General features: G+C 39.9%; 1 protein-coding gene across 2 annotated transcripts in view; it reads right to left on the reverse strand.

Moving 5' to 3' along the window:
* The window catches only part of STAM (signal transducing adaptor molecule), a 49,587-nt gene that overhangs the window by 20,392 nt on the left and 15,325 nt on the right, over window positions 1-13,870 (reverse strand). Inside the window, exons 1-2 of one of the 2 annotated variants that reach the window (XM_014945972.1) lie at window positions 8,547-8,574; window positions 2,504-2,588 (exon numbers count right to left, since the gene is read on the reverse strand). In XM_014945972.1, the coding sequence (XP_014801458.1) occupies window positions 2,504-2,588; window positions 8,547-8,565 (104 nt within the window). In that variant the 5' untranslated portion in view covers window positions 8,566-8,574. Of the gene's footprint in view, window positions 1-2,503; window positions 2,589-8,546; window positions 8,575-13,870 lie in introns of those variants that run through there. The other variant, XM_014945961.1, reaches the window with a different exon arrangement.

Below are 13,870 nucleotides of genomic sequence, written 5' to 3' on the forward strand. Positions count from 1 at the left end.
TTGGTTAAAAGATTAAAGCGGATCCCAGTTAAGAAGACTAGCATCCTTGCCCCAGGAACTTCAACTGCAGGAGCATATCTCATTTAAACTTCTTAATGGGGAACTTTTGTCTTGCTTTACCTTCCTACGGCATGACATAATTCATCAAAACAAAGAAAATCCACTATCAGCAAGTTTTAACAGAATCTGAATTTAAGCAATGAGTCAGCTGACAGCCTATTACAAGCAGGGTAAATATTACAAAGGTTAAAGCCACAGCCAGGATCAAACCACTATTTCAAAAAAAAAAAAAAAAAAAACCAACCCAAACAAAACCCACAAATCGTAACAGAAATTCCAGCTGTCCCAAAGAAATCTTGCTGCACGTTACCAGAAGATCTCTAGCTTTGTCTGTACCCCCAAGCAGTGGTCTCTTGCAGCTACATACATTTGAGCACTGTTCAGGCTAAAATACTGTGAGACTCAGTCTTGCCTGAGAAACGCTTTCAGCGATTAAATAGAATACTGAAGCCTTCAATAATAGAGTTATTGTTACAGGCTCAGCATCAACATGCACAAAGAGCAGAAATGCAGTTTCACATACACAGACTAACATGAAATATTAACAACTTGCCAGCTGTTACCTTAATGGCAGCAGCACAGAAGTCTCAATATGCCATGCTATTTATAAGTACTCCTCTAGAGACCATCTCTAATCCCAAGGAATAAGCTTATTTGCAAACCTGTCCTTCAGAACAAAAGTACCAGGTGGGGTTTTGCTGTCTGGCTTTTCCTACTGTTTCCTGCACTATTACAAGGCAATCCAAGTCCCTCTCCAAGAAGACTTTCACTAAACAGCAGCGATGGCAAAACTCTCTTTCTGAGGCTATTCCGTAACTGAATTGTTACAGTGAATGTTTGGAGAAGATGCATCTGAATTATTTCCAAAGTCTAATACTATGCTGAACAAAACCACTCCAGAAACACTGAAATAATGTCTTTAAAGTGTATTTCTTTATTTGATAACTCAAATTATGCTTTAACTTTTCATGTCCAAAAAGCCAAGTGCATGCATAAATTCTATGAGAGAGCTCAGTAAAGGATCAATAGTCAAAGCATTAGCATTTTAAGATGTGGTTAATTTAATATCACATTTTCAAAACGTTCATTTACCAAAGCCCTGATATCACAGAATCACAGAATTGTTGGAGTTGGAAGGGACCTTCTAGAGCCCATCCAGCCCAACTCCCCTGCCAAAGCAGGGCTGCCCAGAGCACATCACTCAGGAGCATCCAGGCGGGGCTTGAAGATCTCCAGAGAAGGGGACTCCACACCCTCCCTGGGCAGCCTGTCCCAGGGCTCTGCCACCCTCACCCCAAAGAAGTTCTTCCTCAGATTGGAGTGGAACTTCCCATGGTCCAGCTTGTGCCCGTTGCCCCTCGTGAAACACAGAACCTCGTTGCTTTCTGAGATAAAACACAGTAGATGTTGTGTTCTACCTTTTTTAGCAAAGTTTCGACATACAGTTGAAGCTCATAGTCTCCTTATCACCCAACTGGTGAAATATGGGCTGGATAAAAGGAGAACAAGCTGGGTGTAAAACTGGCTGGCCTCTTAAGCTCAAAGAATTGTCACCAGTGGTGCAAATTCCAACTAGTGGGCAGTAACTAGTGGGGTCCCTCAGGGATCTCTGCACTTGTAAGATTGGATCTGGAGTCCTCCAGCCGGTCTGGGGCTCCCCACCACAAGGAGGATGTTGATGCACTGCAGTAAGTCCAAGGGAGGGCTGCCAGGATGGTCAGAGGAGTCACATACAAAAAAGAGATGAAGAGCTGCTTTCAGTTTTGAGAAGAGCAGGCTAAAAGGGGACCTTACTGCTTTCTACAACTAATTAATCAGAGAATACGTAAAAGATGGAGCCGGAGTCTTTCTTACAGCTGCATAGTCATAGGACCAGATGCAACAGGCAAGCTGGAAAAGGGGAAATTTTAATCAGATTGCAAGATTATTTATTTACTTACTTACACCATAAGGGTAGTTAAAGACTGAAATGTTTTGCCCATAGAGGTTGTGGAAACTCCGACCTTGGAGGCATTCAAGACTCAACACAGGCTTGAGCAACCTGATCTAATTAGACCTGTTTCGAGCTGGAGGGTTGGACTAAAAGATGACCTCTGGAGGTCACTTCCAACCTAGATTATGATTGTGTGAAGAAAAATCCCTGATGAAGTCTCCTGGGTTTACAGTGACACTGCTAAAACAGATCAGTTTGTTTATTCTGTTACATTGGTGAAAAGCTGCTGTACACAAGTCCTAACTATAACAGATCAGCTAGTATCTCCAAAGGAAGAACTGCAAAGTATTTGAGTAGAAAATCCATACATTTTCCTTTTAGCTGGAAATTCAAATCAAATTGAGCTATCGCAAAAGCCTATGTAAGGTAACAAAAATTCCATTCCTCTCATCTGAGACTGAAGGAACAAAATATAAAAAGTTTGGGAAGGAAATTTCTAAAATCACTTACCCTGTGCGTGACTGTCCAACTTTATCACAGATGTCTAAGATGAGGCCCCAGTCCTCTGCAGTGTTCATCTCACTGGTTGCTTTCTCTGATGAATAAGTACAAAGTATAAGTACAAAGTATAAGTACATCAAAATACAAATCTCAAAAAAAAAGATAAAATAATTTAACAAAAGTGTCAACAAATATGTTGCAATATTACCTCTTTGTATGTTGCTAAATGCATGACAAATCCCTATATTTAATAAATTCATATATTAACACTGTTGTACCTAATACTTTTTAATTTTTAAATGTTCACTTGTGGCCGTGAATTTTAACTCGCACGCAAATATATATTTGGGGGTTGTTTTCCCACATAATAAAGATATACCCAGAATATGACAAAAGCTACCAACTGATTCTTTTTTTTTTTCAATTTGGAACTATAAAGTTTAATAGGATATGAACACCCAAAGCATTAATTCACTGTTTGCAGAGTCAAATACAACCACATTTACTGCTTCCTTAGACACTAAAATGCTGTGTCTTGCATTTCCTTTCTATGTATTACAATTCAATGGAAGGATTCAACAATTCATTAATAATCACTAAACTTTTATCTTCCCATTCTCATCTCTGCTTTGGATGACATATTCCACTGTCTCTTTTCAGCTATAAAGACTGCGAAACCAAAGCTAATCAGGTAGAAGTCTATTGGGATTCTTTCTTCCAAATCTTTTGAATAGGGTAAGAAGAGTACCAGCTCTAGAGTGAAGAAATAGAGAGAGTTGGTGGAAAAGAAAGACTCCACTTAAAAGAAAATAAAAAAATAAAAAAAAAGGAGACTCCCTCCCTATTTCTTCCCCAGAAAAACTTAGGAATACAGAGAATAACAATAAATAAAAGTGTTTATGGAAACTGAGCCTTACACTGCAGCTGAATGGAAGATTATCTAAACACTGATAGATCAGAGCAGGGCTGGAGAGCATAAGGGAATGCACAAGCACTTTCCACTATTCACTAAATAAAAGAAGAATAGGTGCAGAATTGTACACAAACTGTTCCCTATCCCCACTTAATCTAATATTCACTTCTTAACCTGCAAAACACAAAATATGCTTCAGCAATGAGTACCATCCCTCAGGGAATGTCGCAGACTACTTAGTTTTATGGAAGTAAGCAAAGATTCCTATAAAACCTTATCTGCCAGGAAAGATTCATTATCCATATTAGCACTTGCAAGACTGCAGAGAAGAGAAAGACAAAGCAAAACATTTAATCTCCAAAAATTACTAGGAATTATTCCTAGTTGACGGCTTGTCCTTATAAATGAGTTTCTCTGTCCTACAAATTGAAGTCAGGTTACAGTTAATTAGTTTCTTTTTCAGAACAAAAATGCAGCAAAGCAAAGCTCTGTGGTTATGTGCTCTCAAAGCATTTCTGCCATATACAACGAGAATGATAACACATCAGTTGTGCTGCCTGGAAAAGGAAAACGGCAAAGCAGCACACGGAAACCCTACATGGAAGTTACTTACAGTTCTGTATGTCCTCTCAGATAAAGTAAAAGAGCACTGCCTCTTCTCTCTAAAATGAATCTCTTCTCTCTGAACTCGGGGGTGCGTGGAGAGAAGGAAAAACCCATAGCAGCACCACGTATTATATTTTTCCTGCTTGTTATTTATCATTTTAATATAGCCAGCTCTCAGTCTTCTGTAGGCAGAATTCTTGTGCCACAGGTGGTAAGACACCTGACCTGAAGGCTTTGCATAGAGCCATCATGGGCCAAGACAGTCTTCTGTTATCACAGTCCACGAGCAGCACAGCTGTACTGCTTCCAAAGCCAGCCTCAAGGCTGAGGCACCCAAACTGCTTTTTTGAAACATGGAGCCCAACAACACGGAGCTGTACCTGAGCTGAAGGTGGGCCTCCACAACATTCCCAGAACATATATGAAACAGACTGCATGGAGGCAGTTTAATTCCAGGACTCCACTGTTCCCATTCATTCCAGAGAATGGCGACATGGTCCAGAGAAGGGCGACAAAGCTGGTGAGGGGTCTGGAGCACAAGTCTTATGAGGAGAGGCTGAGGGAGCTGGGGTTATTCAGCCTGGAGAAGAGGAGGCTGAGAGGAGACCTTATTGCTCTCTACAACTCCCTGAAAGGAGGGTGTAGAGAGGTGGGGGTCGGTCTCTTTTCTCAAGTCACAGGCGACAGGACAAGAGGAAATGGCCTCAAGTTGCCCCAGGGGAGGTTCAGGCTGGATATTAGGAACAATTTTTTCACTGAAAGGGTTATCAGACATTGGAATGGGCTGCCCAGGGAGGTGGTTGAGGCCCCATCCCTGGAGGTGTTCAAAAGACGGGTTGATGTAGTGCTGGGAGGTCTGGTTTAGTGATGATGCTCCTTGTTTGTTGTGCAGGTGTCTATTTTTGTCAGTTAGGTTGACGGTTGGACAAGATGATCTTTAAGGTCCCTTCCAACCTAGAAGATTCTGTGATTCTGTGATTGCCAGTTCTGCTGGAGCTGGACCAGCTCCAGTCCAAGTGTGTCTGCATGATGCTCTCCAGAGCCACAACTTCCCACCAGCCTCAGAGCTCACATGCAGCCTCGAAAAGCCACAGGGTTCACTCAGGCCTGATGTCGTACCTCAGTTAGAACATCCTTCAGCAGTCAGAGCTGAGAAACCCAACGGAACGGAAACCTTGACCTTTTCCATTGTTCTACATAACAGGACTTTTGGCAACACTTGATCCTTCTTTCCTCACAATGTCATCAGAGAGAAATGGCATGGCAATTGGTTATGTTTTTACAAACCAAAAAGCAAACCAATGCATGCTTAAGGTTTGAAAATAACAACTGTCTCCTATGCTAATTTAAATAGTTTGGCTAAAAGTAAAAATAAGATGGTGACTGGTGAAATCCCTGATCCGAATCAACCACACCGATTACAAGCTTCATTTTAATTCTCAGTAACAGTATGTGGCAAATTCATCTACAAGTACAATTACAAGTTTTCTATCATGGCTAAATTCCCTCTTGGAAGTTGAACTTAGTCCTGTATAAAAACTGCCATTTGCTTGCAACATCTTCCCCCTTGTTAGTCGGGACGTTTCCTCTACCAGCAAACGCTAGATAGCTTCTTCTTAAAATTTCAGTCTGAAACCCAGTTTCGTTGTGCATTTTCTGTCTTCTGTAGTAACCAGCATCCACTAATTCCGTTGGATAATAAAATGAATTGAAAGACATGTAAAACATAGCGCTTTAATTGAATTCTGTCTCAAACAAGGGCAGTTAAAAGTTAACAGCATATTGTGAATATTAGCAGTATGCTGTCTGACATAGACTGCCCACGAAAAAGGCCACTATCTCTGTCGGAGCATTAGCGAGTGACTATCACCTTTCAGCACTCTGGGGACAGGAGCAGCAAAGACGCTTTGACAAAATTCCTACGTTGCAACAGCATTTTGTAGACAAAATTATGACTTAAAGCTATTTAAGTTACATTAATTACACTATTATCACTTAAAATCCACGAATGCTCTCTCTTCTACTGTGAGGCACATATTCAAAGCCAAAAAAACCTTTTATGTACATTGAGTATTTGCTTACCCTGATTAACAGCTGGCACCATACCAGCCTTCAGGTACAGCTGACATGTCACTGTCAGACTCTATCTTAGTACCAAAATGGACTCTGATAGGGAAGGAAAAACAGACATTCATATTTAAAGTCTTAGGGTAGGTTGGCACAGGAGAGAGAGATAAAGTAGAAATGTTCTTCGTCTTGCACCTCCAATCAAAAATAATTCTGCCACAGCAATATTAATGTTTACTTCAGACCCTACCCCTCCACTTGTCAAGTTGAATAAGATGCTATCTGATGCCAAGTCAGGATCAGACAACATTTTAGACTTTACTAAAACAACTTTTAAAGACACCGCTGGCTCCTTCATGAAATCAGTGTTCTTTAAAACTTATTGATGCTATATCAAACACAAAGGAAAACAGGACTATGTGACACGGAGGTATACACGATGGAACTTTGTCTCTAGTTTTCCAAAAGAGCTCTCTCCCATAAAGCTGTATCACTCTAAATTGAGGCACTGTTTTCCCAGCACAAGCAAGGCATACACATTAATGTAGTAACTTTAGCCAGTGCAAGACTATAAAATCTTACTCAGATTGTAATTAGTAGTTTTCAAATTTTACGACTGCTTTTTTTCCTTTTTTTCATTACAGGTCTTCAACTTTCACCTTCATTTTTCTAGGAGTTATTTAAAATTCTTTGTCTTACAATTAATTCCACAAAGCCAGACACACAAAGTGGTAAGCACCACCATTTCAGAGGAAAAGAATACTCAGAACTATGGGTCCTTTGGACAACAAAAATAACAGCAACTCTGCACAGTATGAGAATACCGTTCCAAATAACTTCAACAATTTATTTAATTCCTAAAACAAAAGCAAGACACACAAAGTAAATATATAGAATTTTTCAGCCACATTTTTTCAGGCACAGAGCATGGGATCATTAGGCTTATAGAATCATAGACTCATAGAATGGTTTGGGTTGGAAAGGACCTTGAAGATCATCCAGTTTCAGCCCCCCTGCCACAGGCAGGAGCTTCTCCCTTTATACTTCTGTACTCAAAACACTATAATACATATTATACCTAAAGAAGCAGATGCCTAGGAAAACAGAAAAGCTAATAAGGTAAGCATTAGCTGTACTTCCCTTCAACACACCTTTCAGTGACCAACTATTTGCAGCTTCCTGACTCCTGAGTCAGAAATGGTGCGTCAACTGCATAAATGTAATCATAAATCACGTATAAATCAAATAACTAAGAAAGCATCTGAAGCAAAATGCTTCTCCTCTGATAGAAATCTCAGCTGTATATTCAAAATTTCTCAACAATTTCTAGAACATAATCTCCTTCAAATAAAATACTCGTATGGCGAAATCATACTTCCAAACGTATTTTCTATCTTCTTTTCTTTTTTACAACTAAACCTTTACATCAAATTTATACAAAACTGAATATCATCTGCCTTCTAAAGAAAATGCCATTCCTCAGTATAAATTGTGTCTAGTCTCACTGAAATACTGTATCAAAAACCCAGGAGACAATGTTACACTCATGTTAAATACACGAGTTACATTACTTACACTTTGGTTGTGGTGAAAGTACTTGGGATACCTACAACCAACCTCTCCTTGCGTTGGAAAGTTCATTAATATTTGTTGAGGCCCCATCTTCCTCCAATTTACAGAAACATAAAGGCTTGGAGCGTCAATAAAATTCCATTTTCTCCTTTGGTTTTGTGCATTATTTAGAAATTATAACCTTAAAGAGTACTCATACTAATAGCAGCATTTCAGAGGGAAGTCTTGGCAGGTTTTAGCTTCAGATTTACTGACGTTTATTTTTTAAAAAATCAAATCTCAGAACTGAGCTATTTTTCTGCTGCAAAGTCTCAAAGCTGTTAAAACTACCTAGAATTTCAAGAAATAACAAAACCAGATCAAAACATTCCCAAAGCCAACACTTAAAATGTACATGATTTGAAGCAGTTAAAATAAATATGGGTAAAAATTGTCAAAATATTCTACTAAACTAAGGACATAATTCTATTTCCCCAGTTGCACATCTCTAAAATGAAATACTCGAGTTCTCAGTCATTGAAGTTACAAAGAACAGAACAGCTACAGAAAGCCTTCAAAAGGACTGCTAAAGAAAGTCTTCACTCACAGATTAAAACTTCAACCCGTTTCTAGCATGTTAAAAAATCCTCAAGAACTGCATTATATCAACGTAAACACCACAGAATTAACAAAAAAATTCAACACTGCCTTCAGCCTTCTCTTCCCCTCTCCCACTGAGTCTCATTTTCTTCACAAGGCCAAATAAGTTTCCCCCTCTCTATATAAATGCAAATACTAAAATTCCAAAGCATTGTAAAAACACGAATTAACTACTTCATCTCTTCAATATAGTTTAAATAGTCCTGAAAGACTGAAAATGATTGCATGTTTTTCTTTCTTCTTGCACTCACTCACCAAGAAATTCTGATTGCATACGGTTCCACATCACTGAAGTTAAAGTAATTAATTTCATTCTTTTTGTCTGTCAAATAAAATGAAGAAATGCATTTGTTGGCCCATTCTACACCAAAAAGCACCATTTTAATATTAAGCACTCTGCAGTTCACTGAACTGCATGCTCAGAACTGCACAGAAGAATGGCCAACCAGAGTCCTTTAGACAAGATTGAAAATGACCTTTAACAGACAGCACCAACTCAGAAAGAAACTAGAATTCCCTGTTGACCCGTTAACTTCAGTAAAGCTAGTAACCAACTTCTTCAGTTTAACCGTATCCCATTGACAGTATTCCTAAAAAGTCCTTATGGGAGCACTTGTAGAAGGCATCCTATGAAAGCATCACGGGCTGATCCAAGGCAAAGCAAGCAGCAGGGACTGAGCTGAACACGAGGCCACCTCAACTTCAGAAGACTCCGTAGGATCTCCCCATGCCTGAGGCAGCCTAGCCAAGGCAGACGTCGCTCAGCTCAGCAAGCTGAGTAGAATGAAGACAAAAGGATTCAAGGTCTGGTAAGACAATGCTGAAAACAACAGTACAACAAGCGGGGCAAAAATAATTTAGATGTTTAGACGTCTTATGGCAAATTCTTAACACATCCATTCACAGAAAGAGTGGTCAGACACTGGAACAGGCTGCCCAGGGAGGGGGTTGAGTCCCCATCCCTGGATGTGTTTAAGAGTCGTTCAGATGTGGTGTTGGGGGATACGGTGTAGGGGAGAACTTTGTAGAGTAGGGTAGATGGTTGGACTCGATGATCCCAAGGGTCTCTTCCAACCTGAATGACTCTATGATTCTATGACTCAAACTACCTTTCACCCAGAAATATTACAACAGAGCAGGAAGGTGAGCACATTAGAGATAGATGACAACAGTAATAATTACTCTGTAAATGAGGTGTATCACAGGCATGTTATACTAATAAATGGTGCCAGGATCTATTTACAGAGCCCCACAAACCAAGCCACAGTAGAAGCTGCATCTCAGAAGGAATATCAGCAAGACACTTAACTTTTCACATTAAATATACAGTCTTATTTTTATCTGCTAAAGGAACAGATTTTACATGTTAAGAGAACTACTTTGATTCTTCTGAATTTTGATATTATAATGCACACTGTCACAGCTGAAATGAGGGGAAGCACTTAAAATGACAGCTCTTCCCTGGGAGGAAAGAAAAAGAGTTACTGGGAAAGTACAATCTACACAAACTCCTTTGCCTATGGAACATACCATGTTGGCTTCAGACTGGCCAGCTGAACTCAAAGTCTGGTGTTTCATTTTCAGAAAGGGATACTGAAAAGGATTTTCTTGTTGGCTATTATACAGAAGGGGTATTCCACTCATTTTTATCACTGTGTTTCAGGCTCGCAAAAAAGTGCCAGCCTCATGATGAGCTGAACCAATCTGGGGAATTCTTTCCTTGAAGCCAGAAGTTAACTCACAGTCTGCAGTCTGTATAATTATCTGGGGTCGAGAACCTCCTCTGCAACAATTTTCCCTCCTTTTGACAAACCTGGCCTAAACAGAAAAAAAGCCCAGCTCAGAGAGACGTGTAATTGGATGGTTTTGAAGACGTTGGCTAACCAAGGGGATAAATCTCAAGAATAACGGGTTTAAATAGCAAGAGTATTTTATTACAAGAAATTGCTCCATGGGAATCATGGTCAAAACATCTCTTACATTCTAATACATCAATCTATATGCTGTCAAACCATAACATCCTTATTTACTCACATGTAATTCATGCATATTATTATTTATCTAAAGAGTCGTGAGCATAAAACGATCAGTAACTGCTATAGCTAATAAAACATGGGAAAAATCATTTCAAGTCACATCAGGTTGACAGTTCTACTACATCACTAAACTACCTGCTTACTTTCCTGCTACTGTTAAATAGTAAACCTGAATCTTTCCTTTCTTCCCACTCCTGTGGTGCCTCAAACCACTACACCAGCTACATTTAGAACTAGACCAACATCCAAAGGAAATGTGAAAAGTGCCTTCATCCCTTACTGTGCACAATCGAGAAAAATCATGCAAACCCCGCCCATGTTTTTTGAACACCTGCTGTTAATATCATGTGTATTTATCACAGATTATAATACTTCAAAAATAATAAGCTTACAGCAGGGAATAAAAAAGTTCTTCCAGTTCTTTTCTTATCATGTAGATTAAGTTCACCATGCTTGACATCCAGTTAGAATAAAGTATGCACTACATTAAGTCCAGAGTTACAGATTTTATTCTTGAGATAACACCTAAATTACACTTCAGAACTGCTTTAGCAGTAAATTCTTCATCAAACCAAGCCTAACCACCGAGACAGTACTAATTAGTCTGTCATGACAGATTAGCAGACAGTCTTTGGTTCTTAAAGCATGTTTCACCATTATTTTGCCTGCATCAAACTTACAGATAAACCTGCATTTCTCAGAAACAATTCTCTGGGAGTAATTTTATTAGTAAGGTGGTGAAATATGGCAGAAATAGACTTCCCATCAGACTAATAAGAACACCATTAATTCTAACTCCTTAAATGGAGAGATAGAGTCTCTTAATTATAACCTCAGCAGTGCGGAGTCTTGATTATTTTTTTCTTTTGTTAAATTCCAATATTATGTTTCTTACTTGGACAAACTCTCAAAAGGTTCCCAGACTTGATTGCGAAAATCCACACTGACTTGTGTCATCACTGATTAGTATCCCTTCCTAGGAATATCCTAGGAATATTGTTGAAATATTCCTAAATATGGTAAAAAGAGTGTTCAGAAAACAAAAAGTATCTGGAATTCACCAAGAGATTTGGACTCTTTGAGGATGACAATGGCTTACCTCCTCAGGTCTCTGGGCAGATTAAAGTATTCTTTAATATTATTAGTTTAACAGTAGTCTTAATAAACATTCTTTTGCCACTCACACCTTAAAGAAAAGGTGCACCCCTCAAAAATGTCTGTATAAAGTTGACACTAAGTGGTAAACTATTATGGATAACCAGGTTGCACAGCAGGAGCATGCTAACAGGACTAGCCAAATGCTGATGTCTGGCCAAACTGAGAAATTTCTCCTTCTGAACTGAGAGATACTTACGCTTCTCAAAACAATGGAAAACAATGTAGTTCCAGATGTGTTCTCTGCAATCCATCACCCTAAATGGTTCCAAAATCATTTCCAACCATTACACAGTACTGATTAGCTGTCCAGCAGATGAGAATGCACAGCGATCACAGCAATACTATCAGCTACACCAATGTCCAAATTTGTATGAAATTAAGAACAGCTTTTGACTGCCCTCCCGCTTCAGGAATCTGATTTTCAAAAGAAAACTTTCTTGCTGGGCAAGAACAAAAGCAGAGCACTCAACTTGCATTCTGAGAAAAGAACTGAAAAATAACACTACTGCTTGACAACTTTTCAAAGTTTCCCGAGAACATAAGAGCTTACTTTACAACTGACGTTATCGTGTGAAGCCTGCCAACAAGTTCATCCAGATAATAGCACATTCCCAAGGGGCCTCAGGGAAAAAGGGCCCAGGGACACTTTCTGGGAGACTTCTTCATTCCCGTCTCCCTGGCACAAATCCAGGTAAGTGATGGATAAAGGCAGCACGCTCCTAAAAGCAGGCTGCCACTAACTGAACAGCCTGCTGCTCCTTCAGCCTCCCTCAGGACACCACGAAAGGGGCTAACAGAAAGGGGGGAAATTTAGCCCGGTGCTCACTGTCTTCTTTTCCAAGAACAATTTGGGATTGAGTGGTTATTTCCCCGTGCTCATACAGAGTAATACTTTTGAAAAATAGCTACTGGTGATCCTCCTAGGCAAGCACAGCAGGTACTGGGTGCTGGCATCCTCCACACCCAGAAACCAGCAAATAACCCACCGAAGTAAGTGTTGGGTGCTACCACCCTGCATTAGGAAACGCAGTGCTGACAAGCACATCTATCTGACCAAGAGAAACCCACTCAAGCAGTCTGATCTTCACTGCTAGACAGTGGCTGGAGGAAGTAAAAAAAGTGAACACTTGCCAGAAACCTCAGCTATCGCTTTTAAATTTTATTAGTTCAAATAATTCTCACAGATAATATTACCAACGTTTCAAATCCTCTAATGGTCCATGGGAAACTGGCAAGCAAGAGTGCAATCTCTTGCTCATTTTCAACTGCTAAATTATACTAGCAGACAGCAAAACAATCAGGAAAAATTTACTACTTTTCAAAGTAACTCATTGTCAACTTTGCCACCAAGAAAATCATAAACTGAAGAGTAGTCTTTAGCAGAAAAGTGTTCCTAACTATTCAAAATAGGAAGAAAAATGTTACGCATTAATAAGATGCAACAGACTAAGAAATCCTGTTGCCATACATACAGAATTTGTGTCACAGTCCTTCATTTATGCACTAATCCTTCCCCCTTGAAAAGATACATACTTTTCAAACAGTTTTGAGTTGTTTTCTTTGAAGAGCTGGAAGAATTAGATTGGAACCCTGACTTGTAAAGTTGGATCAACATTAAGAAAGAAACAACCTATTTGTATTTGAAAGCTACAGCAAGCACAAAGAAATTTGTTCCAAATATATAGAGTTATACTGCTAGAAGAAAATAATTGGGGGGGGGGATATGTACTTATCCAAATATGAGAAACAAAGTCCCTTTATATTATGCTGTTCCCCAGACAAAGCTTCTATCACTCTAAGTAAAACAGACATCAGCAGCAGGTAGGAGACAAACCTTATTGCACAATCACAAATCAGACGTGCAAAACACATTGTAACTGCCTATACATTATGGAATCACGGAATTGTCAGAGTTGGAAGGGACCTCTCATTATTTTACCTTCAGTTTGGACACATCAGCACTAAGCATAATATTTGTCAAGTAAAAGCCAGGCATTTCCTAACCATCTAGTTGGGCCTGGGAATGAGCAAGGTGGGGATGAAACCTGATCACGGCACGTCAAGTTTGACTTGAAAGGGGAAAAAAGCAAGCTCCTGCAGGAATTCACTTTAAAGCACAAAACGCTTTGACAGTTTTCTCATGCCTGTCTGTGAAGCAATCGTGGACGGTGCTCTTTACTTTCCATCCCTTCAGCAGCGCTCCAGCACCAGCTTTTCTCACTATTTGTTTCGAATGCGGCAACGATGCTTTCAGCTCAGCAGGCCGGCTTGACTCCCGCCGGCACCCCCGTGGCTCGCCCCCCTCGCCCGCAGCCCCACGAAGCCAGGCAGGGCCCACAACACCCCCCCACCCACCCCCCCCCGGTGCTGTCACCGACCAGGCCG

The sequence above is a fragment of the Calidris pugnax genome, unplaced genomic scaffold (assembly GCF_001431845.1).
Source record: "Calidris pugnax isolate Ruff unplaced genomic scaffold, ASM143184v1 scaffold19, whole genome shotgun sequence".
Classification (NCBI taxonomy): Eukaryota; Metazoa; Chordata; class Aves; order Charadriiformes; family Scolopacidae; genus Calidris; species Calidris pugnax.